This window comes from Lissotriton helveticus, chromosome 3_1 (genome assembly GCF_964261635.1).
Source record: "Lissotriton helveticus chromosome 3_1, aLisHel1.1, whole genome shotgun sequence".
Taxonomy (NCBI): Eukaryota; Metazoa; Chordata; class Amphibia; order Caudata; family Salamandridae; genus Lissotriton; species Lissotriton helveticus.
This window is the reverse complement of record NC_136061.1, coordinates 301498259-301525915: the sequence shown is the minus strand read 5'-3', so window position 1 is coordinate 301525915 and position 27657 is coordinate 301498259. Positions and strand designations below refer to the sequence as shown.

General features: G+C 45.6%; 1 protein-coding gene across 2 annotated transcripts in view; it reads right to left on the bottom strand.

The window, feature by feature from the left end:
* The window catches only part of TRIM37 (tripartite motif containing 37), a 1276082-nt gene extending 1248982 nt beyond the window's left edge, over positions 1-27100 (bottom strand). Inside the window, exon 1 of one of the 2 annotated variants that reach the window (XM_078679853.1) lies at positions 26630-27100. In XM_078679853.1, the coding sequence (XP_078535979.1) occupies positions 26630-26809 (180 nt within the window). In that variant the 5' untranslated portion in view covers positions 26810-27100. The remainder of the gene's footprint in view (positions 1-26629) is intronic. The other variant, XM_078679852.1, reaches the window with a different exon arrangement.
* Between the last annotated feature and the right edge of the window lie 557 nt (positions 27101-27657).

The window sequence follows — 27657 nt, the reverse complement described above, 5'->3', positions numbered from 1 at the left end:
ATTTTACTATAATTAATATAGATTAATAAAACATGTTTAAAATTAAATAATTTTTAAAATAATCAGTTTTTTTAAATTCACTAGTTAATATTGCAGGAATGCAGGATAATATAGTGGTCGTCTTTGCAGCATATTGTTGCGACATTTCCATCGATTCTTAACCATTCATAATCATCTCGATTATTTGTAAAGTGGTATGTGCATCGGTATAAAATTAAATATTGGTTTCATTTATAAGAGTATCAGAGGATCCGAGTGACAGAGTCCTATACTTATGGTGATGTTATATATTAATGTATTTTGCTCACAGCCCCTTATACTGGTGTAAGCTCCTTGGAATTCAGTTGGATTACTTGATCATGTGATTGTAAAAACTTCAAAAGTTTGCAATTTAATCTTCTTAATCTACTAGTGTGTGGAATCTTCATCCTTCTATTGTCCCACTGACAACAAGGATGGAATCCAACATCAAAGAATGGAAGTCTGTCACTCAGAAGCTAATGAGCGGAGGGAATGATTCAATTGGGTGGCCGCCAATGGAGGGATTAAGTTGAACGTTTCAAACAAGTAGCCACCAATGGAGGGACTAATTGGAGTAAGGTTCTCCAGATTACTTTGATGTCAAACCGAACTACTGCTAATTCAGTGACAGGGTGCACATCACTTGAGCTTTTGAGAGGACATGGGCCTAGTTGTTTGTTGGTCTCCTGGTGGATGAATTGGAAGGTTGGTGCAGGAGGGAGGTATGGTAAGTCCAAGTGAGTAACATATTCAGAAATGAGGCAGATGGTAACTAAAGACAACGAGAAAATGAATCACTACCTGACAATAAAGAGAGCTACGAAGGAATGGAAGGTTTTCCCCACTTTCTGAAGGAAGGAAAGAGATTTTGTCTATGACAAAGGACCTTTAAGCTGCTCAGGTAAGAGATGGTCCAAGCCAACTAGAGTAGAGGAGGTGTTAAATGCAGTCAGCGCGAATGAGTGTTTGGAACTTGACTAGAGTGTCAATCTTTAATGGGGGAAATGGTGGTGTGATTGCAAAGCCTGTTTAATCCAGCCCTGATTCTGAACCAACCAATGTTTTCCATTGGTGGGAGACAACTGAAGACAGGAGTTGTGGAGTCCCCGCTTCCGATGTTCCTATTTCTAATCCTTTAGAGCCTAGTCCTGGGCCGGTAGGTCCTCTTTGTGACATTTAGCCAGATTCTTCTTCAATTGTTGTTGTTGTTAAAAGTAATAATAATCAAAATAATAATAAGTCTTTATTCGGAAACAAACGAAACCATAAAAGATACAAGCATACATAAAAAAGATTGCATCATTAAAAAAATTCAGATACAACACTGCACATCCAATTTAAAATAAATGCCACTCATTGTCGCTGATGATAAAAGGGTCGAAAAAAGCAATACTGAAACACGGAAGACAAATCAATGTACAATCAAGTCTAAAAAGTCTGGATCTATAGGCGGCTTGCAGGAAACTTGTCAATGCACAGAGTGTGAGTTTCATTAGGCAACAGCTATAAAAACATAAGTGCCAATCTGGCTTGCATAAACTTCAAGCTCTTTAAACGGGGGCAAAGAAACTGCCTTCTAGGGAGGGAAAAAATGGACACAGAAGGACAAAATGTAACGTGTCATGTGGAGACCTAGAGTCGCAGCCACAGGCTCCTCTCAAGTTGGGGGATGGACAAAGCCAGGGATGCCAGGAGGAGGTAAGGAAGGCTGAACCTAAAGCGGGTGACTAAAAACCTGTCAAGTGCACTAGTGAGGGCAGAAAAGTAATATTCCATTCCCTGGACAGACTTTAAAAAGGCGTGTGCCCTCACTGTTGTTTCCAGAGCTCTGTGTTTTCACGGTGGGCAGAGGTGTATTTAAAGTATAGGTCTTTTATAATGCTAAAGTACTGAGGCCGTACCGGGTCGCGTGAGAGAAAAATATCTGGCCTATCTGAGTAAAGAAAGACTCTTTTACATAACGTACCCATTGCATGCTCTAGTGATCTGAGAGGATCAGGAGATTTAGGTCCATGTTTTCCCTCAACCAAATTTGTACCCAACACAATAGAGGCTTAATTGCCACCTGATCTACTAGTAAGTTAACAACCCAGTTCTCCGTGCACACTATAGGCGGATGTGCTCTGAAAGACCTGCTAGATCTGACGCAAACATTTATGTTCGGCCACTGGTAACTTTTGTGCTGCAATGTACTCCATACCTCACTACCATATAGTGCCTTTGAAGTGCTTATGGGCTGATACTATTTTAGGATCACCTCAGGTGCACAAGATCCCAATCTGTGGGCATAGCTGACAATGGCGCCTATAGATTTGTTTAGATCGCTCAGCTTGCCCTCCAGTAATGTTTTCCATTTTTATTGGTTGTCTAATAAAATTACCCAAATAGGGTACATTGATCAATAGGTGACTTTCCCGGTCGAAAGTCAAACTGGACCTCCGATATTATTTGATTGGCGTCAGACATGAGGAAAGTCTAGTTAGAAGGACCCGACCCAGCACCTTAACTACGGAATCAATAAGGGAAATAGGGCAGTAGCAGTGCAGGTTGTCTTTATCCCCCTTTTTTAGGTCTCAGCCTACGAAAGACTGCACACATGCGCAGTTGAGCTGGCGAGATTTAATGATGTAGGGAGAGTTTCACTAGCGAGGTTAAGCCCCGCCCCTCTTCTCCCTTGGCTGGCCTCCTAAACGGTGGCCAGCCATTGGAGAAGAGGTCCTAGTGAAGTTCTCCTTTCTCGCTAAGCCCCGTCCTTTTCTGACTTGGCTCCTTGACTTAAGTTTGTGGTAAAAGCGTTCTTATCTTCTTTATGGGGCCATCTGTTTCACCCCATAAAGAAGATAAGAAAGCTTTTACCACAAACGTAATTCAGGCCAAGCCAATCTAAAAGAGAGGAAACTATCATAACTTTCCACAGTAGAATTCTCGCAGTGCCCCAAAATACCACGAGAGTTGAAATCTCTGGCGATACTCTACAATGTTGTTGTGCTATCAGTGTAAATCGAGGGGCTCAAGTATCTTTCACCGTCTCACCTTACCCTCACCTGAGGCGCCGCATGACTGGGGCTGCGGTTCGTTAGGCGGGCCGCCCACTGATCCTTATGCCCCGCGCCCCGCTGGTCTGGCCTGAAGATGGCTCGGCGCTCTACCAGTGCCTGGTGGGACGGCTTCAAGTCGTCCCTGCTGAGGCAGAGGGACGCACCGCTCTACCTCAGCGACAGCAACAACGTGTATGACCTCAGCGAGGATCCCGGGGGCGCAGACGATGAGGACCTGCCTCGGTTTAGCGAGCTCCGAGTGGTGGTGGCGGCCGCGCCCGGGCAGGGAGGCACTATCTCCTCCGATGATGACTCTTTGCTGGACCGAGACCTACCGAACGCCTGCGTCCAGCCCTCCGCCTGCGAGCGCTGCACCGGGAACTGTCCAAGAAGCGGCGGTCCGCAATAGACTGGCGGCGGCGGCTGGGCTTTACCTGGTGTTCATGGTGGGGGAGCTAGTGGGTAAGGTGTGCTTTCACTGGCACTGCCAGTCTGCGGGGAAGGCTGCTGCTTTGTATCCCCTTTGAGGGGTTGGGGGACGAGGGGGGTTGTTAAATTCCATACTAATCCATTACGAGGGGGGACTGGTGGGATGAGCTTGGTCCGGTGGAAAGAAATTGCTCCTGCCAGAGCGCTATAGTTACAAGGCACTAGAGTGCCACTTTTCAGCGCGAGGCCCATTCCATCGCAAGAGTTAGGGAGAGCTTGTACTCCATATTTACCACTGGAATCTATACGGAAAGGAGTGGGCGCTGTTCACTGTCCATGCAGACACCTTCTTCCTAGGGTGTATTAGTGGTTGTGGAGCAATTTTTGGGGTGAATGTTGCAGAGATCACGATTTCATTAAGCAAAATGTAAATGTGACATAACAACCCTTTTGAATGATGAGAACTGGGTTGTTGGCTTCCAGCTCTGCTTGTGCGTGCGGTAAGTGTGAACTGGAAATATTCAAGCAACTTCTTAGTATATTGATTGGGGCTGTAATCTCATTTTGTAATTTGGAGGGAAGCAATTCCCCAGTCATTGCCTGTTTTTTTTTTAAGCTTGATGGCATCGGCACATCTTCTCACTTATTGAGAGAACCTGTTGCACGCTTCAGATCACACAAACACATTTGCCTGAAAATGTTGAACGTTGATCCCTTTTGTAGTGCCCTGGAACACTTTGAATAGTGGTACCACTAGAGACTTGGCCATGGTCAGGTAGAGCTGATCTGCACTGGGTCTTCAAAGGGAATCTTTGAGTGCGGTCAAAAAACCCTAATCCGCAATACGGGCAGTCTTTTGTATGATATTTTCAGACTTTTTAATTTCAGACACTGATATTTATATTTGGTAACTCTTCCATTAATAGTACCGCTTTTTGTGATAGATGTGTATGATTTCAAGAAACCGTACTACTGTGTGTGTGGGGGGGGGGGTGCGTGTATGTTTTCAAAACCAACTCATAAATAAAAATTGTCATTTACAATGCCAATAGCCCTAACTTTTGCAAAGGCGAGACCGTTGCATTGTAAATGCTTGTTATAAATTGGAATGATGGTGGTGGTAGAGCAGGAGGGCAAAGTCCCTTTCAACGCTGCTGCGTTTAACACGAGTGTCAAAACTGGAGCCCAGACTTCAATGTTGTCCTGGAAGAGATCTGGGGGAATCCCTTCAGGGCCCAGGGCTTTGTTTCGAGACAAGGACTCAATGCTCCTGTAAACTTCCTCCAACAAGGAGGTAACTTGAGTGGCTGCTGGACTAGGCACTATATGTATTTGAGACCCTTCAAGAAAGCCAGCATTATATACTCTTTCAAAATGGGAAACCCACTGATCTGGGGTGATGCATTGAACAGGATAGGTTTTGATGGCTCTGAGAAGCAAGGGCTATTGATTATCTTCCAAAAATGTGTAGAGTCCCTCAGTTCACAAGCATAGATTAAATCAGCCCATGCCTGTTTCTGTAATTGATACTTCCATTCTTTCAGGGCCCCTCTATAGTTTTGACAGCAGTGTAACAGCCATTCCTTGTCACAAGGCGACTGTTTCAGGGCTTTCTTCAACTGCTTTAGGGCCCGAGAACACTTGGGGTCAAACCATGAAGGAAGAGCAGGACATTCCCCAACCGCCTGGGTCGATAGTAGCCCAGAGACTGCCGAAGCGATGGAGGCAAAAGAACTTAAGAACTCCTTGCCAGGTGTTAAAAGATCCAGGCAGTTGAGTATTTTCTGCGGGCAGAGAGCAAAAAGGCTATGATTGAAAGCATTAGCTTCTATTTGCAACCAGCATAAGCGTCTCCCCTGGGCAATGTGTGTCAAAACTCCCCAGGACTATCGAGGATCCTCCGGTTGGTTCCCTACTACTTCCATGGACGGGGTCAGCAGATTATGATCACTGAAGGGACTATGTATAATATTAAAGGAAACAGAAGGCCAACCCATACAAGCAGATACAAAAATAAAATAAATAATCCCGGCTGAACCACTTCCTTTATATGTCGGAGGGATTTGAGACGTAGGCCCGGTTAACAGCTCATCCAGGATAAAAACCAGGTTGCACGGGTGAACAATAAAATCCCATCAGGATAAGATTCTAATGCCCAAGGCCGTCCTCCTTTAAATGAGTCTAAGGCGCTACTTAAGGCTGTAAAGTTAGAGGACTGACACGGTCCCCTATATGCGTTATAAGAATTAATTACTACCATTGAGAGGGCTCTCCCAATGCGCAATTTTACGTCCTGGACCACCTGGGAGTCTCACTTCATAATCGGTATGGTACCACAATACTCAAGAGCTACAAATATAATAAGACCACCCCACCCCCTTGCTCTGCCCGCATTTGACCCAATCGCAGAGCAAAAAAATTCTCTTATATCCCTCTATGAAAAGTGTATTCTTAGCTTCCCAAGTCTCTTGTAAGCAGATGATGTTGAAGGACTTAATAAGCTGTAACCAACTTTCATCAGAGAACTTGGAGGATAAGCTGGGCACGTTCATAGAAATTAGTCTTAGGTCTTTCCCGGGTTTGGGGATAGAGCCCACAGGAGAAGTTAAGATAGAAGGGGGTGATTGTGAGACCCCATGGGTTGGAAGTTGCTTAGGGGTGCTTAATAATTGGGGAGTGTGGCAGAAGCTGAATTGATCTTAAAGAAGGTGAATCCCTTGCCTCCTCTGTGCACTGAGGTAATAAGCCCAGACGTTGGAGTGGCAGAGTATGTGCCTCTTCTGCCTCAAGGAGTCAGTCTAAATCATTAAGGTCCACCACAGGAGCATAATGGTTTAAAAGCCACTGGTGGCACTCGCTTTGTTATCTATGCACCCATCCAGTTTCTGTTCTACCCTTGGGACGCTCATGTGGGGGGGGGGGGAAGGGGGAGTCTATATAAGAAGCTCAACGGGAGTGGTTTTACACAGGTCCCCAAGAGATGCAATTTTGATGCTCCACATAAAATGCTTTCCTAGTGGGCCCTATCCAAGAAATACTCTGGGCCATCAAATGTCTTTATGCTCTCTAACTGAAAAATCTGTGTGTATACCTAACAAGTGTGAGGCCTTATTAATCAGTTCGTTAGTGGTTTCCAAGACATGTGTGAAAGCCCTGGAGCCCCGGTCAAAACAACTATGAAGCGGCACAAGTCGGAGGAAGATGAATCACTGGGCGCAGGGAACCAGTGATCAACTGACCACTGGTACAGGGTACACCAGCCCAATTAGACACAAGGGTAGAAAATTAGTGGGGGCTAGGCCTTCTCTGTTTCTGTGGGGGTCACTAGGCCCTGAAGAAATAATCTGACTTAGTACAGCCTGGGGCTTCAAGTAGCTATTACAATTAGATTTTTGGACACCTTTTTCAATTTCAAAATACGCTCCTGGCTACGCTACAAAAAGGATTATCTGTGTACAAGGGCATCTCGCTTAATGACTGCATGAAGTGTGGTAATGTATGAGTCACAGTAGATGAAAATTAAACTGCAGTAAAACAGAGATTCTTGTGATAAAGTCCATGGAATTTCTGCAAGAGGAGATGGGCGACTGATAGAGGAAAGAAGTATACTTTTACCCTTGGTTTCCACTTTGACTTGGCACTCTTAATTCTGCCTCGTATAAATGCAATCATATTCTTCCTTCATCAGCTTAAAGTTTTACAGAAAATCTTTCCACCATTGACTCAAGATGGAAGGCTAATTGTGACTAAAGACATATGTTGTGTCTGGATTATGCCAACACGGGGTATAGGAATGCCTGCAACTATATCATTTCTTAAGTCTCAAGCTACTCAAGAACACTTCTGCTAGAAACAGGAATCTTAGCAAAGTTTACTCCATCACTCAAACCTTCAGGGACTCCCTTGAATCTAATACACAGATTGCAGACGAAGTAACATTCCAAGAGTTATGAAGGCACATTAGTAAATGGTATGTTTAGAACATACTGAAACAAGTTGTCATGTAATAATGGAAAGAGCATATGATGGAACGGGAATGTTTTCTGAATTGATATATAAGCGTGTTGTCACTGTCCCGAGGCCCGACTGTGTGTATCTGGTATCATGAATTTTTAATTTCTGCCCGTGCATCACACTGATCTAGTGAGTGCGCCGAGCCCTAGGCCAGTCCCTAACAGGTGTCTGTTCTAAACTTTTCCTGCGACTTAGAGGGTTGTGCCAAGCATGCCTTCATTTGGTGACAGCGAATTACAATCCCTGCCATTGGTACAGGAGATAGAGCAGTGGTAGCAACATACTATATATTGAGAATGAATTATGTGACAAGACCTATTTATCTGAGTCACTGGACTGGAGGCCTTCAGGCCCACTCATGTGAAGGTTCTCTCCTATGCGCCTACCCAGTCCTTAGCACTAACTTCACAAGTGTGTGTTAAGCACATTGATGTGTGTAGCATGAATTGTACATGCATGGTGTGTGAATGGAGAGCAGTGGGATCCTTCAAGTTTATTTTATTTGATTTGGAACTCCGAAGAGATCCACAAAATGAAAGTACATAGTCACAAAATTACAGGTTATATAATAGAAGGACACAATTACAAAGCACCATTTATCTGTGCAGAAAAACCAATACGGATTTCATGATCATAACACCTTAGTTCATACATTGCAAAGAAAGACCCGTCAATAAATATCTAAAAAACATTTTAAAAAGTTAAAAACGTTAAAACAGAACATCTCGTTTGGAGGGTTATTAAGAGCAAGTACAAAAGCATTGATGGTTAGAATACTCAATTTCAAACAGATGTGACGCAACCATTTGCGTCGGGAAGGAAGCAGAGAGGGACATACAAATAATACATGTGTCAAATCTTGCATAGGGAAGTTGCAAAAATTACAGGCTGCGGAAGTACCGTACCATTTGGCCAAAAGTATGTTTAAAGGTAGAAGATCCTGTCTTAGCAGGAACCAGAACCGCCGGACACCATGAAATAGGTTCCAGGATATATAGGGTTGCCTGTATTTGATTGCACAAGATGAAAATGAATGGAGTGACTCCTTTCCTTGTCGCGATATACTCCCTATCTAAACAGAAACTAAGTTCCCACGAGGCCAGTTTCAGGACTGATTTCAATTGGCCCTGGGATAGTGAAAAAAGGGAGGTCTCATCTAATTTTAAAAACGACACCGCCTTTCTAAAGTTTTTTACGAGAAGGGAGAATTCATTAAAAGACCCCAATAATTCGTTTTTCATAAGACATCGTAGGGTCCCCACTTCCCCCTTGGCCAAACAGACAACCCATCGCACCAATCCCACCAGGCCCTGGGCCCAACTACTACGTACTCCAAACTCAAGTCTGAAGGCCGCTGCTGTACATGCGTTATTAGTAGTAGTTAGATACCGGAAAATCTTCCCCTCGGCCTGCTGCAAAAAACCCCATTGCCCCAAATCCACTGTTTCCAGTCCATAGAGTAGGGAGGACGGGATTTTTGCACGAAATACCTCCAGCAGGTAGGAAAAATGTCGCCTCCCAGTGGCAGTGTAAAGGGATAGTAAACTTTTGCCTTGGGCCACAGCCTTCCGCATATTATTATCAATATGGGGTTTCTCACTAGAATTACTAGTTATTATTTTCCCCAAAAATACATAACTATGTACAATTTCCAACATTTGTCCCCCAACAGTCCATCCAATTTTGGGGTTTTTTTTTCTTGCCAGCAATACACATTATTTTACTCTTAGAAATGTTTATTTTAAGGAAATGAGATTCAGCAAATAAATGGAGGGCATGTAAGCGGTTATTTAAGCCCTTAGGTGTTAGATCCAATATTAAGATATCATCGGCGTAAAGTAAACTAGAAATCGCAGAGCCCCCTAACATAGGAGCTATTACTTCACAGGAGGCAAGTGTCAAAGGAAGATTAGAAATATATAAAGAGAAGAGAATGGGGGCCAACAGACAACCCTGCTTAAGACCATTAACAGAGTGAATGACCCTGGATAGCCCTCTTTCTCCCCCTAAAAGAACTTTACACCATGTATCTGTGTGAAGAGCACACACCAGCTCCAACAAGCTGGAAGGCATACCCAGCGCTGATAGCTTTCTCCAAAGCAGCGGACGATCCACTTTATCGAACGCCGTGGAGAAGTCTATAAACGCTGCGTACACCCTACCACCGCGAACCCTCACATATTTGTCAGTGATTATTTGTAAGGCCGTAAGATTATCAAGGGTACCATGACCCCTGCGGAAGCCTGTCTGTTCAAGGGGCAATATGTTGTTATTGGACACCCACTCATCTATCAGGAACAGCAGTCATTTAGCAAAGACCTTACCGATTGCATCAAGAAGGGCGATAAGGCGATAGTTTTTGGGGGCATTCCTATCGCCCTTCTTGAAGAGCGGCACCAGTATACTTCCCTTCCATGACGGCAGGACAGTTTTATTCCTAAAGCAGAAACTAAATAATGGAAATAAAATCTTGCTCCAAGAAACAGGATCCTGCTTCAAGACCAAAATTGGGAGCTCATCAGGGCCCATTGCGCCAGAGGAGCGTAATTCTTTTATGGCCCGTTCGATAACCTTCTCAGATACCCCTGGCCAGACCTTGCACAAGATGGAGATGAGGACTGTACTGCCCAACATTAGAAATGTATTGATATCCTTCCTGTAGCTAAAGGGAGGAGGCCTAGAAAGTGATGGTGGGAAGAGAAGACAGAGCTCCTTTTAGATATTCTATGAGGCCTTTTGTTACCACAGAGCTATTGGTCAGTGTTAGACCTAGGGGTCGCTAGTTGGCTGAGGTAGGTACCTTACGCCAAATAGGGACCCTTGCTTTCACGTCATGAAAAGGAAGGACACCTTCTCAGATAGCCCCCGCTCACCCACTCGGTAGCTTGGCACGAGCAGCCAGGCTTATCTTCAAGGCAAGTGTGTAAAGTATTTGCAACCACGCTCTCAATAACACCACAATGATGACACCACAAATGGACTCCACGGGAGTTTCAGAAAAACAAGTATACATTTATAGAAAAAGATATACGATGAGACCACATGATATAAATCCAACATATGCGTATTTGTAATATTCCTCCTGGCCGGTTATTAGGCCAGCCAGCCCTTGTAAGTTCTGGCAATATTAATGAGCAATTCTAAATGATCCACTACAGTCCTAATACAATGCTATGCAGTTTGTGATGCAAGAATCAGGCACTTTGCAATGTAAAAATAATGAGGTTCGTTATGCAACAATCAAACAGTTCGTAATGCCAAAATAATGCAATCCGTAACGCAACAATCAGGCAGTTTGTTATGCAAACTAACGCAATGCGTAATGCAACAATCAGGTAGTTCGTTATGCAAAAATAATGCAATGCGTAATACGACAATCAGTGTTAGGAATTCAAGGCTCGGGAGCACTAGAAGATCTTGACATGTGTTCTTATCCTCAGGTTCCCCTTATGTCCTTTACACACGATCCCTATGGCATGACTACCATTGCAGACAGATTTTCAGACGCTCCCTTGTGCACGTAAAGAGGCGCGTCGGAACGTAGCCATTGCTTGGCTTACTGTTCCGGTACCACGCCCTCTTCCTACTTCCAGGTTACGAGAGGCTCCTTCCCACGGCAGTCGCTGTTTTGTTTTTGGCTCCTCTCTGTTTCTGGATGTTAAAACCTTCCGGTAGTGCTCTGCCATCCTTCGTGAAAACGGGTATTTTCCCGCCTCTTCCAAGTTCCTCCAGTCCGGTGAGCGTCACTCTGTGCCGGCCGGACTCTTTTGCCACGCCCTGTAATCTCTAAGCCATTTGGAGGGCGTTTTTCCCCTGCCACGGATTTGAGCCCTTTTTCTGATTACCAAGTGCTTGGAGGACGCTCTTCCAGGCAGTTATTCCTGAACGTCCTTTTACCTGTACGGAGCCCCTGCTCTCAGATAAAAAGTCTGGGCTCATTCTTTCTTTTCCCCTGCTGAGAGAGAGCGCACCGCTCGGAATAGTTTCCCGGGTCGGGTGTCTCTCCTCTTGAGAGTGTAGCTGCTCCGCTCTTTGTTCTCCGAGAGAGAGAGCCAGCCAGTGCACCTCAAGTCCTTACCCTTTTTATATTTTCTTGTGTGTATGGTGAGTGTGTGTCCTTTCACGAGTTCTGCTCTTTTAGGCCTGGCATCATATTCCTCAGGCCATATTCTTCAGCAAGAACTCACCTTAAGACAACCCGTGGACTTCACTGGGGTAAGTGACCTTTGTGGTATAAAAACGCATGTCAATGTATTGATAGGTCGCTCTTTTAAATAAGTGTCTAGTGTATTAGTGCATGTCCTGTTTTCTTACAGCCCGGACTACACCAACCAGAACTGCACCTGCCCTGTTACCTAACCCCTCGTATGGGGAGAGTGGTGGACACTCCTTGGGTTTTTCCCCCATACTTTTAGGGAACAGTTGTCAGGAGTGTGTTCACTGTCGCATTCTTGTTTCTGTTTTCTGGAGGTGTTGGGGGTTCCTTTTCGTTCCCGTGGAAACTGGCTTGTATCCTTTGAACCTTGAAAATCAGGTAGTTCGTAATGCAGAAATAATGGAATGCATAATACACTCCAGCACCGATCACGTGCCTTAGGCGGTCTCTCCGCCACTCATACTGACTCGCGATCAGCTGCCGTCAACAGATGCCCCCACACGGGTATGATGTAAACCAAGGTGTAGCTCCGCACTCCAGCCCCGGTACTGCCACCCCTTGGCAAGTACGGGCCGTAATACGAGCCAAAGCAGAGACTTGCGCTGCAGGAATGGGAGAGGCCGAGAGAGTCTCTCTCCGAGCCCGCACCCCCCTCCCAGGCGGCGACACGTGTTACCTGGGGGTGCGACCGCGCTCTCCTCTCCTCTTCCAGCGTCTTGGGCCACATATGCAACTTTGCGGATTCCGGGGAGTGGACCTCTGGTCCTCCCTTGAGGGAGTTGGTTGGAAGTCCCACTCTGGCAACGGCGGGCTCGAGACGGCGGCTCCGCTCCTCTGGGGCAATCCTCACGAAGGTCTCAGGCTGCACAAAGCACATGCACACAGTGTCGCTGAGACTCACTTGGACTCCGGGTGTGCACGACAACAGGGCAATCCTCATGAAGGTCTCAGGCTGCAGAAAGCACACAGTGTCGCTGAGACTCACTTGGTCTACGGTGCACACGATCACAGGACAATCCTCACGAAGGGCTCAGGCTGCAAAAAGCACACGCACACAGCGTCTCTGAGACTCGCTTGGATTCCAGGTGCCCACGATCACAGGGCAATTCTTTCGAGAGTCTCAGGCTGCAAAAAGCACAAGCACACAGCTTCGCTGAGTCTCTCCTGGAAACGTTTGTGTTCCTTAGTTTACGCAACAGGGAGACAGCTCACCTCGGGCCGTTGGGGATAAGTTACATCCGGACACAGCAAAGTCCTTTCAACCAGGGGGACACAGCAAAGTCCCTTTAGCCTCTCCTTGGTTAAAGCAGCAAACTGCAGGACAGCCCCAGAACACACAGCAAGGGTCAGTCCTTTCCGTCAGGCTCTTCAGCTGTTTCTTCCTTGGCAGAGGTTCCTCTTGACTACGAAGTAGGTTCAATCCTTTTCGGTCTTGATCAATCCATTTCTTCAAAGTTCAGGGGCTTCAGCTCTCATAGTTATACCCCTAAATGTCTTTGAAGTCTTTGTGTTCAGGGGGGCACGGACCCCTTGTTCAAACCAGTTCTGGGGGCCTCCCTTTCAGTGACACCTTCTTCCTTTGATTAGTGAGGGTCTGGATTCTCAAACACACAGCAGGAGATGGGACCATTGTTTTATGGCAGCAACCCAGGCCTCTTCACCTACAGGGGCTACTCCTCCCCCCCTACACTCCAGATGTAGGTCAGCCCGTTGCTGTCTCACCTCCTCCCCTGGGTCAAGACATTCTCCAGATCCAATCACTTTCAAATCCAGACAGTCAATTCATAACCAGGTAGAGAGACACAGAAATGTTAGAGCACAAAAACCCAGCCACTTCTAAAAGAGTGGTTTCTAAACACACAATGCAAAAACCACCTTCGTAAGAAGATGTGTTATTACATTGTGAGTTCAGGCATACTAAACTTCACCTCTCCATCTTAAGCCTTAGGGAACATAGGCTGGGAAACATATTACACAGCCTCCCCATTCTGTCCTATGGGCAAGATGGCATTTCAACAGTAAAAAACGAAATGGAGAGTATTTCACAGTCAGAACATGATACACACCTCAGTACATGTCCTACCTTTCACATGCACTGCACCTTGCCCAGGGGGTACCTTGGACCTACCATAGGGGTGTCTGATGTGCATAGAAAGGGAAGGGTAAGGCCTGGCAAGTGGGTGCACTTGTCAGGACAACATGTCAGTTTAACAAACTGCGCGCAGGCACTGCAGTGGCAGGCCGGAGTTCTTTCTTTAAGGCTACTGGTGTGAGTGGCACAACTAGTGCTGCAGGCCCACTGGTAGCACATGCATTACTAGCTCTGGCACACATAGTGCATTTTACTTGGGACTTTACGAGTAAGGCAAACATACCAATCATGGACAACCAATTACCATTACACATCGAGCACTTGCACTTTGACCATGATCAGCAGTGGCAAAGGGCCCAAAGCATCTAAATTGGCAACACCATGTCAGAAAAAAGGTCTGGGGGGAAAGCAAAAAGTTTAGGGAACTTTGGCCAAAAAGGGCCAAGTCCAACAGTCATTCTTTCTGAACACTACTATTTGGCTGTAATTGCATGTTGCGCTTTGCCTGCGCAGGGCTGTAACTGCTGAAGTTGTGACCAGTCTGTGCAGCGCTACATCAACGAAATTCGTAACCAGTTGACATGGGGGCTGTATCTCCCAAATGTTGCACCGCCCTGTTGGGGTCTTCATCCTTGGTCCTTCTAGCCTCAGGATAGACTCAAACACCAGCCCTATAAATACAAGACAGTCTACTTGGGACAAATTTATCTCAAGGTTGCCACTTCCAGCAAACAGAAGAACTGGAGTGGGTGTACTGCAGAAAGCAGCCAGGCACCAGAGGCGAGAAGTATACCAAAGCTACCTGCCGATGCACAGACCCTCATCGGAGAATGCAGGCTTGTTCGCAAATACCAGATGAGCCAGAGAGGATGAAATTACCCCGAAAGCGGGTAAGAGACTAAGTGAACTGTGTGCACATACAGTTTGGAGGAGACTGCACCTGTGCTAACATCACACTACTCCTGTTCCCCCCGAAAAATAGAGGGGCAACCCAGAACCGAGAAGAGACAGTGGGTACAGAGCAGAAGCGATGACAGGCATACCACCTGCTGCATTGCGCCCAGTTACACTAACTTGTGTTCTGCTGCTAGTAGTGTGTAGTATTGACTATCTTTCAGTAACAGTGGACTTTCCTTCTTGAAAAGAAAAATGAGCAATGGGCTAGGCACTCACTTAACTGTGTTGTTAATTGATTGTTGTGCTTATAGCTCGACCACTCTCACACTACCGCTCAGAGAAGCCCCCGACTGCTCGCTCTTGCTACCCTGAGAGTCAACCGAAATGCGTAGGAGAGCAGTCCAAACATAGCAAGGTGTGGAGGGTTGGCACTCTAACGTCTAAAAATAAAACTAAACTGGAATTTATTAGGACCATTCTATGGTATACACCAAGACAGTATAAATGATGGCAGCATTATATATGTTCACCTTCTCCCTGTTTGCCAATGTATCACATTTTTGCGTTATCCAATGTGTTTGTTTCATGAAATATGACCTTTATTAATAAAAAAACTCAAACAATGCTCCCTACTATTATGTTTGCATTATTTTAAAATTCAACGGTTGTGCTTTCTTGGATGGAGACAACGGAGGCCTAGATGGAAGAACTCTATTAATGCTGCACCTATACTATAGAAAGGATCTCCTCTTGACCGCCTCTTGAAGCTCTATTATGATTTGTTTACAAAGGAAGTTAAATAATGTATCTTAGTATTCACAACTGTTCAGTTTAAGTCCCTCACGCGGAGAGCCACTAGCGTGTTTATGCGATCTACAAAAAAGGTTATACAATACAGTACTAATATTGGGTCTCAGTTGCAAGTTAAATTACTATATTGCTTGACTGTCTCGGATTATGAATATTAATTACTATAAAATGTGAAAAGTTACAATAACAAGCATTTGCAATGCAATAGGTCTCGCAGTTGTTAGAGTTTGAGCCATTGGCATTGTAAATGGCACTGCCTTTTATTTATGTGTTGGTTTTTAAAACGTAAATAAACGGCATTGTCAATTACAATGCCAATAGGTTAAACTAAACTCTTGCAAATGCGAGACCTATTGCATTGCAAATGCTTGTTTATCTTTAAAGAGCAGCACAGTACTCCCAATTACAGCAAAGGCATCACAGAACTAACTTGATGTATTAGAACGAATATGTGTATGTGCCTGAGGAGCAGCGACCCCCCCACTTAAGCAGCTAAAGTGTCGAGGACTGGCCCTCTGCCCCCGTGGCAGGACATTTGGGTACCACTAAAACATTAGCTAGTTGTTCATGGGCGTTTTCTGTCTGCAGCTTTGCAGACAAAAAGCTTATAAATAACACTGATAGGGGATGCCATGACAGAGAGGTGGGAGGTGCGCTGGCATGTACAGGGAAGGAAACATACATTAGAATTTTTTTTAAATTACAAGAGAACAACGGGAAAACACAGAGGGGGTGAACAAATACAGAAAAGTAAGTGAGGGAGATAGATAAAAAAAGAAAGGGTGAGGCAAAAGAAGGATAGGTAAGAACAACAAGTACTTCAATGTCATGCATGATGACAACCGATGTGCAGTTATCACGTTATGGGGAAATTGCGACTGGCAGTTTGATGGGTGAGGGTATGTAAGAGACAGGCACACAAGCTGTAAGAAGTAAAATATATAAGCAGTTAGACTGCACCAGCCTAACCATAGGAGCAGAAGGATGTTATGAGTATGCATCAAAAAAGCGTGTTATTCAGAAAATCTGTTCTATATGGTAACATGTACCAGGCACAGACGGTGCTGAACAAGTAAAATGATGCCAAGAAGGGCAAGGATGGGAATTGGTGACACGATCAGTAGACATAAGCCGTTATTTATTTATTTATTTTAAAGCAGGGAAGGGCACCGCTTACTCCTAAATAAATGCACCCTATGTACGAGGAAGGAAGTGGAAAAGCAATCAAGGCTCACATCTGAGCAAAAACGACAACATCTTTAAAATGCTCAGATTCCACCTACTGCTAGGCTGAAGGAACTATACATTTTGGAGGTCGTATGTATGCCCCAAACCCCTCCCAAGCTTCAGAAGACTCCCAAAGCCTGGAAACACCCTAGTTGGGTCATGGCTCAGATCCTAGGCAGGATGGCACTCCGCGTGTGTGAGCATGAAAGGTGACGCGCCTGGTAGGTTGCTGTCCCGAAAGGGAAGAGCAAATCAGCAACATGTACCGAGAATGAAGGAGACGCGTCACCACACCAGATGTCCGTTTTTGCCCTCGTCCTCAGGATGGAACAAAAATCTCAACTCTGAAGCAGTGCCACCCTTCACTACATTTGATGTAACTTCAAGGAGACTCGTCATAGTTCTTTCACAGTCTGACCATTTCAGAACAGAAGTTTCCAATATTCTATACAATGAAACCATAATTGGTGCTTATTTAACTTATGCAACTAATAACCATTGACAAAGCTAATAGTCCTGACTTCTTGTAGGTGTAATGTTACTTGTTGTATTATATATCTGGATGCAATGACAAAAGCAGCAAAATACCAGTTGGGCGGCAAACTATGCTAAGCACAGGTTTTTACTTTGTGTTTTTAAGCCACGATCTTAATTACATCAGCCACGTCCCTTTGAGAGACCCTCAGCTTTTTCATCCCACTTAAAACCCTGGTTCAATGGAAAATCTCAATAAACACACTTAATAATAAAAAATGTTTTAAAGAGTTTACATAGGGCTTGTTATGTTTCCATGTATCTCCCTCCGCCACTTCCTTCTGCTGACAGGAATCTGTCCACTTTTTCTTTACCATCGTCTCTCTGCCCTGCACGATTTTTTCCTAATCCCTCAAAGGCTATTATTCCATCTTTCTTCGCTGTCTCTTTCTGACTCTCTCTGCCGCCGCCAGAGAGCTCTTTCTGCTTCCCATCGCCAGCCTCCCTTCCCCTTTCACAGACGTCAAACCCGTCTCCTCGTCTTTTACCAGCGCTGCCAAGGTGTCTCCATCCGTAAGACTTGTGGGCAGTGCACGCAGCTCGTGGAAAGTCGCCTGACTGCCTTTGTCTGCTCATAAGCGAGGGGATAGTCGCATGAACCCTTGGCGACTCTTTCCGCCCAGGCACCTCTGTCGTGGCTTCCTGTCAGCCTTTGTTGCTGTTTTTCCCCACCTGCCAACTTGTTCTAGCCCTTGCAGTGTCACTGCTGCCCCAGACTGCACATCATTGCCCATCACATGGACCTAGCTACCATCGGTGCAGCAGCACCGTGGCACCGAGCACTGAGGGCCTCACCAAACCCTGAAAAATTCTGCATTTTCTACCCCAGCAGCAATTAAAGGGGCTATTTACCTTGAAGCACCAGGGCCGACAGTAGTACCCCAACCCTTTCCATCCCGTCACTTGCCGTCGCTGGCCTCCGCCAGACCATACCACCCAAAAAACAACAAAAGTTTAAATGAAGCCGCGAAAACAATAACATAACAAAGCTCTCCAGGTGCCCCTCGAGCTGACGGGATGTCTGCGCTGCGGGCCGAGTGCGAGAAGGCCAGGCCCCCAGGACTGCTGAGAATGCTGCAGAGATCTCCTATGTGGAGGCTTTTGAGAAGGAGTGCAAGGATGGGGGTGAGGGGGCCTGCCGGAGACCGAAAGAGCAAAGGACAGAAAAAAAAACATTTACAATGCGACGCGCGCCTTGGGATTGGGTCGAGCGCATCTCTCCCCCCCCCCCCCCCCCCAGAACAAGCACTTACAATGCGACGCGCGCCTTGGGATTGGGTCGAGCGCATCTCTCCCCCCCACCTGGACATTCTTCAACCCAGCCAGGCGGTGGTATTGGCCTGTACTCTCCCAAGGACCCGGCGCGCGCTGCCTGTGCATCCTGGTGCGGGGGGAGCTGCCTGCAGTGCACGGCAGCTGACGCGTGAATACACTGAAGGCTCTGCCTGCTTCACGCCGATACCTCCCGCCTGCACTAAACACACAATTTAATTCTCCTTTGTTCCCTAAACGTTGAGACGCTGACAGGCCCCAGAGGCGTTGTGCCTTTTTATTAATTATTCTCGGCAACAGAAGACATCTTCATGCGCGCGCCGCAGCCTAGAAGACAAGTTTATTCTTAACGTGCAACGCTGCAGGGGCTGCAAAGTAGAAGCACGAATCACGTGGTGTCCAGCTCACCAATAGGATGTAGGGTCTCGAGGGCGGAGTGAAACGGCGCTTGGTCGTTTCGGCGGCAGTCAGTGACGTCAGAGGAGTACGAGAGAGTGGAGTTTCGGTGTCTGCGAACCTTGTAGCACGGCCAGCAATGACCCGTGAGTACATAGAATGGGGGTCTTGTGTGTGTGTGCCTGCCTGCCTGTGTGCGTGTGCGTGTGCGTGTGTCTGCCTGCCTGTGTGTGCCTGCCTGCCTCTGTGTGTGTGTGCCTGCCTGCCTGCCTGCGTATGCGTGTGGCTGTGTATGTGCGCATGCGTGAGTGTGGCTGTGTGAGTGTGTTTGCGCACGGGAATATGAGGCACGAGAGGGGCACGGCGCCGTGCGCGCCCACGAGGTGAAATCTGCGCTGGTGCCCCTCTCGTGTCTACATTCCCAAATACGGCTGACAATAGGTCTCGCGCAGACTCTGTCTGCTCGACCTAAAAAGGGCGAGGAAAAACCTCAGCTAATTATTTCTTCAATGTTTTCATAAGCCTTGCTGGGTTCTTTCTTGCAGAAGAAGAAACTTCCTAAAATTACGACTGTACTGTGGAATAGATTAAATCAAACTCTTTTACACTAATCCTCCTTCTCTATTGCACACCATACAGATTCTAAAGTCACTGACCATAAACTAATTAGTCATAACGCATCCCTGGTTTCATTGACTACCACACAGTTCTCAATATGTTTGGCCTAGTGAATGACACATAAACATACGATTTCAGCAGGCTTAAGCATTACATCGAGAAATACACGTTTAACCAACGTACATGAGATTATAATTACAAGTATGAAACCTTGAACTCTGAAAACAGATCCGATGTATAACACTTCAACCACCAACTGCAATCCTCCCTATATGACTAGCATAATTCTGCTCGGACAACAATGTACTAAGGCTGTTTCGTTACTTAGAATTTTTCGTACTGTATAGTATTTAAGTTTCTTTTTTGTTTTTGTTAAATTAAGGAAGTCCGGATGCTGTTAGAAGTAAAGATTTATTCTAGATTACAGCATAACAGTACAGCACCAACTGTACAGCAGGATGTCCAGCTCTGGAATAAGTGATTCATGAAACAGCATACATCTCTACATTCCATGACATAACAGTGTTCTAAGCATCTCTAGATTACAACACATCCCCCTTTCAATAAAGGAAAGAACAGTAACAAAGAGAGCAAAATAACTGAATACAGTAAAGAAAAGAAAAAAAAATAGAAGAATTCTGCAAAGGAAACATGGCACAAAAGAAACATAGTATCAATATAAAACATAGCCTCTTAACTTCACAGGCAGATTTCGACACCTACCAGAAGTGTCTATTTCCTTGTTGTAAGCAATTTCATTCAAGGGGTCATGACCACCAGATACACCATATGAAAATAGTTTATGTACAATTGTGGATTTCCCAGTATACCTCACCAGTCTAGACATGCTCCACATACAACCTGTGTCAACTTTCACATTCTTTCTGATGGCAACAATGGTGAAAGGGCCAATGAAACTAGTATTCCCTTTCAGAGTATGTCTAGGGTTTTTCACCATCACCTTGTCACCAATGCACCACTTCTTGTTTTTCACAAGCATCTTGGAGTCATAATTAATTTTGTATTTTCGTTGATACTCAGAATTTCTAGAGCGCCTTGTTTCATCAGAAATAGCTACATCAATACATGCAGGCAGCCAAGACGGGTTTACCTTTGAAACAGCCTTCCTTCCTCTCAAGGCCTCAAAAGGTGACTTCTGCGTGACCACATTAGGAGTAGTGCGGTGTGCCCACCAAGTATCTCTCAAGACACCACTTAAAGATAATCTTGACTCAGAGCACGCTGAGCACAATCTTTGACAACCTGGTTCATCCTTTCAGTCAAATCATTGGCTTGTGGTGTATATAAGGCTGTTTTTTGATGAATTATGTTGTGATCCTTAAGAAACTTGCACATCTTATGATACACAAATTGTACCCCATTGTCCATAATCAAAAACTTAGGCACACCTTCAGAAACAAATACATCTCTAAGGAGGTCAACGACAGTTTTGGTGTTCACAGTAGACACACACTTAGTAACTACCCATTTGGAAGTGTAATCCAATATAAAAATAACAAAACGTTAGTAGGAGGGAAAAAGTTCAAAAGGACCTACAATATTCTAAGCCTAATTTTGACCACACAACATCAGGGACTTCCACAGGAGATAACGGTGCATGATTAGGAACAAGAGACTTATCGCTGGAAGCAGACGACACACAATCCCTAACAACATTTTCAGTCATGTGATCCATACTGGGCCACCAGTATCTTTCTCTCACTCGAGCTTTGATGAGATTTCTTCCCAAGTGACCCTCATGAGCTATGCTAATTATTCTACCTCTGAATTCAGCGGGAGGAATCCCTATCTCCTCTCATAAGATTTCCACAGTAAAATGACAACTCATCTCTCACAGACCAATATGCTTTCATTTCTTGGTCTAAAGCCTTATAGTCAAGCCACCCCTGGCTTGTCCACATCCTGAGAGAAACAAGAATGTTATCCTTCTTCACACCATCCAACCATTCCTCACTGGACAAAGTTGGTTCAGCAACCAGAGAGGGGTTGGCCTAACGGCTAAGGCGCTCGACCTCGGACCTGGGGATCTGGGTTCGAGTCTCGGTAACGACGCCAAAAACCCCCTGTGATTCTGGGCAAATCACTTAATCTCCCCGTGCCTAAAATGAAAGTGTGTCCTCATGTAACGTAAGTGGTGCTATGTAAAGCGCTCTGATAACTGGTTCGGTTCTAGTTCGCGCTATATAAAACTCTGTAAAAAAAAAACAAAAAAAACAACATACACTATCAATTTCAGTCTGCTCGCACTCAATAGGCAACCAAGAGAGACAATCAACTGACTTGTTACTGGAACCAGGTATATACTGTACACGAAAGTTAAATTCCTGAAGATCTTCACTCCAGCGCCTGAGTCTGGGTGTGATATGTTCACAGAGGCGACACGTAAAGATTTGGACTAAGGGGCGATGATCTGTCTTGACTACAAAAGGAATACCCCAGAGATAAGATTTTAAATGCTGTACAACCCAAAACACACTCAGAGCTTCCCTCTCAATACACAAGTAATTGGCTTCTGCATCCCTAAGGGCCCTAGAGGCAAAAGCGACTGCCCTCTCTTCCCCATCCACAACTTGGGAGAGTACCACCCCCAACCCCTTTAGACTGGCATCAGTGGTTAATACAGTTTTCCGGTTGACATCAAAATGCCCTAAGGTAGGCATCTGCCCAATCTCAGTCTTAATATTATCAAATGCTCATTGGCAGTCCTCAGACCACAGGAAGTGTTTATCCTTCTTAAGCAGAGCTCTGATGGGTTCAGTCACACAGGCAAATCCTTGCACAAATTTAGAATAGAACTCAGCGAGTCCAAAAAATGACCTCACCTGTTCTTTATCTTTAGGTGTGGGGGTTTTCAAAATACTTTCTGCAAGTTCTAACTTGTGTTGAATCCCCTCTCCTGAGATCGCATGTTCTAAATATGTAACCGATCCCAACCCAATGCAACATTTTTCTCTCTTTACAGTCAGTCCCTTCTCCTTCAACTTCTGCAAAACACAAGTTAGTGTCTTACCATGTTCTGCTTTACCTTTACCATAGACCAAGAAGTCGTCCTGGAAGAACAGGATGTTGGGTATACCCTCCAGGACCATCTTCATGACCCTCTGGAATCATGCCGCCGCCGATGCCAACCCGAAAGGCATTCTCAGGAAGCGGTAAGCCCCCAGAAGTGTCACGAATGATGTAAGATACCTCGAGTCTTGGCCAACACACTAATAACCCGGGCTCCCTGAAGTGTGCGGAGGGCCTCAGAAATATTGGGCAGAGGTTGGCGATCTACCCAAATCCATTTGTTTAAACCCCTCAAGTCAACACACATCCTAACGCTGGCACCACCATCTTTTGGAGCCAAGAGGATGGGGGCCAACCATTCTGTGGCTTCTATCTCTTCAATAACCCCCAAACTTAACAGTCTCTTGAGTTCAGTTTCTTAATGGTCCCATCGTCATATTGGGCACTTTTCTTACTTTATGCACACAGGGTCAGCTCTTTCTTTGAGAACAATTCGGTGCTTGAAACCTTTTAGGCAGCCCAAGGTATCCGTACAGACTTCTGGAAACCTTTTGAAGTATTCACTACCTTGATCTTCAAAGTCCACCAGCATGACCTGATCTCTGGGATCTCTTGCGCTGGGATAGAGAACGATACCTAAATCAGGTTGGGGTCTCCATCCTAACAAATTGTCTCTTCTCTCAGCTACATAGACCTTACCAACTGTGTTTCTATTTTTAAATTTAATACAAGCCTCGACGTATCCAAGCACCTTAATTTTTGCACCACCATAACTGACAGGATTTATGTCAGGCGGTGACAATGTCATACTGTCCAACCCCACAATCTCATCCCTTTGCCTGTTACCGATCATGGTGAAAGGCTGTGGGCTTTCGAACAGACTCACGGACACTGGTACTCGGGGTAAGGACGGCATTATTAATTTGTATGAGTGCTTCTTCTGAATCGTCTTTCGATATTAGGGGAGAGGCTTGTCCGTTTCTTCTGCCAGTCGATCCAGACGCTTCACCGCTCCTGGTCTTCGGTATTCCCGGGGTCTTCTGGGACTTGTAGGCCGCTTCTCCTCGTGTTGTCGCCCCGTCCAGCGTACCGGGGAAGAAAGAAAGTGTAGTTAGGCTGGGGCTGTGGATTTGTGCACAGGGAAGGGAGTGAGGAACACACGTGTCTCTACTCGACCCAGATTCAAGTGAAGGGTTTGTGAGGGTAGGGTTTTACTCTAGAAGATGGCCGGTTCTTCAGGGTGGCTTAGCCCACCTACGACCCGCCGAACCAGCAAAGCGTGACCGTACCTGCTCAAGCCACACTTCCCTTGAAGTGTGGCATGGCGAAGTGCCTCTAGGGTGGCCTCCTGGCTTGTCGCGGACGTCTCGTCCCGGTCTCCGCTTTTCCCCGTTCTTCTCCTCGGCTCCGAGCTTCGGGGCTTCCTCGTCTCCTTGTCCTGCCTCCTCCGATTCCAGCTGTTCTCCACTCGCCTCCTCTTTCCTCCGCTGTTCTCCACTCGCCTCCTCCTTCCTCCGCTGTTCTCCGCTCGCCTCCTCCTCTCCGTCCTCTCACCAGTCTTCTTCGCTCGCTCCGTACTCCCACTCCTCTCCTTCCTCACGCCAGTCACTTCTGCTACCTCCGGGTGTAAAACACACCTGTAGGTTCTCAGGGCAGGGTTTTACCTCGGACGGGAGTGCGCGGTCAGGGTCTAACTCCGCCCAGTTAAAGAAACAGGGTTCCGCCGCTGCCTTCGGTCCGGGGTTGTACACAGCATTCGGCGTCTTCCAGGTCTCGGTGTGCTGTTTAAAGAGAGGGGACACAGGTAAGGCTGGTGGGTCTGGGTCCCCCTCGTTACAAAGGCGAACCAGAGTCGGCTAGAACTACAAAGTCATGACCGTCTACTAAGATGTTGCACTCAGGCTTAGTTATTTTTCCTGCATCAACTTCACCATCATCATCATTGATGCTCAGGATTACAGTACGCACAACTTCAGTTCCTTTCTCTGGGCTGCGAGTTTTGGTGGATTACTTACAAACCCGTGCATAATGCCCATTGACACCACATTTGTTGCGTACTGACTCTCTGGCATAGCAATGAGGATAGTTTGAGAAGTGTGAGAAACTTCCACACCCAACATTTAGGTTTAGAAAATGTCCCAGAGGCTTTGTCGCTGGCATTAGTACTAGTATTCGGAGGACGACCTTCACGATCCGTTTTCACATGTAAACCTTTGAGAGGACCACGCATGTGTGTATTCCTTTCTGAAGTTTTATACTTCTCCACAGGAGAGACTTTGCCAACGTTGTCACAAACCTCCAAAATATCACCATGTGCCAGAGAATAAACATCACCTTGCCCCTCCTTTTTAACTTAAAGATGTTTCCTCATCTCTTTCACCCAAGTAGAAGTATCCTCCATACCTTCTACAATGGCAACAGCTTCAGCCAACGTCGGGTTTTTTGACAAGAGTTTTTCCTGTACTCAAGTTCTATTAGTGCACCTCACTAATTGAGCTAGGACTAAAGAGTCAGAGAGTTCACCAAACTCACAAGTCTGTGCCGTGCGAGGTCTTAAGAGAGGCAACATAACTTCCTACCCATTCAGCTGGACCTTGAATCCTGGTAAAGAACTTGTGCCTCTCTAGGACAACGTTAATGCGAGGACCAAAGTATTTCTCTAGCATAGTCATGGACATCTCATAAACATCAGCTGGTTCCCCATCTCCATTACCAAATGGAATGAGATCCATACTATCATAAATATTTCTTCCTTCTACACCTAAATTGTGTAGAAGAATGGCTTGTTTTCTAAATGCTGAGAATTTCTCTCCACCAATCGCTACAATGTAGGAGTCAAATACATTTCTCCTCTTCCAGAGAAGGAGAGGTTCGCCCTTCTCTGATAGGAAAGCTGGGGCACGCTGCTGTGACTATGCGGCGTGCGGCCATTTTGGATCAGTTGTATCGACGCTGGAACGCAAATTGAAATGTATGCACATTGCGTTGAAAAACAAACGGACAGTGTGTGTTTGGAGTTAATGCATGTCGTGTTCATCCGCATTTCAACATTTAACGCCTCATCTTGTCACAATGGACTGCATGATTTATGACTGATCGCCACGCAGTTTTTACTTTACGGTGAGAGTGGGCAATCTTGCATAACGCTTGGGTTAAACCTACCTCAAGTACAGCAGTGATTTTATTTTGCCTCTGCTTTAAATTGCCAACGATTTTTTTTTTTTTACAGTGGTTACATCTGTCAAGTTTGGTTTGTTAACTGTTGGCATCTCAATTGATTGGATTTCCAGTAGGTTTCTATTTTAATGTTACAAGGTGATTTATCAATTCATCAAGTATTACCATGGCTGCCACAACAAGTATATCCCATCCTCATCGCCAATGTTATATTAAGGAAGTCCGGATGCTGTTAGAAGTAAAGATTTATTCTGGATTACAGCATAACAGTACAGCACCAACTGTACAGCAGGATACCCAGCTCTGGAAAGAGTGATTCATGAAACAGCATGCATCATAACATAAGTGTTCTAAGCATCTCTAGATTACAACAGTTTTATTCCATGTATATTCTATCAAAGCTCAGTAAAGGTAATCTGAAATAAAAAAAAATTTAAAAAGGGACTAACTGGCACTTAACATAATCACCAGCTATGGAAAATGTACAATTTGACCAAAAAACATAACTACGAGTGAAAATATTGCTATAGTAAATGTATGAAAGAAAGTTAGGACATCGACACTAGAGTCACCAAAGTGTTTTGGAACTTGGGAAAAATGTACTGTACAGATGCCATAACAACTGATACCAATATTCTATCTGTATATAAAAGTGTCCAACTCAATACAAAGATACTGAAAAACATCACCTCTTCGTAAACAACTTAAACAATACCATGCACTCAGGCTTTTGCATGCTACTATCTACCAAGCCTGATCTCGCTTACGACCAGTGCAGTGTTTTAGCACTGTCCACCAGTACAGTCTGTCCTCTTGTCTCATCCTCTTCTTGGACGCCTTTTAGTCCAAATAACATATGTACAAGCACCCCAACTCATTTATGCAGCCCTTGTCTGTCTCAACCCTGGTCTGACTCACCTCCACGCTCTGTTCGTCCATGGTCTCCAGTTTGGTACGGAGCGCTCGCACCCTTGGTCTGCCACCGCCGCCACCCTGACCAGTCTCGCCTCTCTTCAGGGCACGCAAATCGCTTAGGTAACGTAGGGTGCCGCAGAAACAGGTGAAAAGCTGGTCTGTCAGGCCGCCCCGCCCAGACATGCAGCGGCCCGTCTCTGCCTCGGTCAGGGTGTCAGTAATGCTCGTCCTCAACGGCTCACCAACGTTCTCTTACATTATGCCGCCATGTTACTGGACCACTACTTGTACTAGAAACTCGCGCATGTAACCAAGAGTGCAATGGTGCTGCTTGGAGGAACGTCAACATATCAATGTCGGTTCCATTTCTGTTGGACACTGGGCTCCCCCCTCACCTAACATGGCCGAACCTGCTCTACCCATTGCGCCGTCCCTCGCTCTCTCTCTGTCGCTCCGTTCTCTACCCCCCTCCGAGGCCCTTTCCTCCGAGGCTCCAGTTACGGGTTAAGATTTACGTCCTCACTAAGGCAGAGCCACCACCAAAATCTCTAATATGGCGGCCATATTAAAGTGAGTGAGTTACCCGTTTAGCCCAGCAGAAAGTACTTACAATAAAAGGCTATTGCACGTTGTCGATTAAGAACCAATAACCCACTACTGTGCCACTGTCAGGAATACATTAGTTTCACAGTGATAAGTATTTTTCCACGATACAACGCTACTAATTCTTAGGCTGCGCTTTCAATGTTTCTACTTATCGATATTAAATATTAATACGTTGGAAGAACATTTCATTATGTTAGTACATTTGGATTGAATCTATTCTACAATCCTTTCAAATCCATCTAACGAATGCTGACCGGGCGGTCACAATCACTGTGGACGGACAGCGTTTAGTTTCAAACAATGAGTCTATTTGTCACCATGGAAACGATTCACTCGGTTCTGCGCTGCCTAGCTGACACATTTGCAGCTATGGGAAGGTTAGGAACTGCCCCTCACTCGGTGTGCGGTGTGCCTTGCGGTAAAGT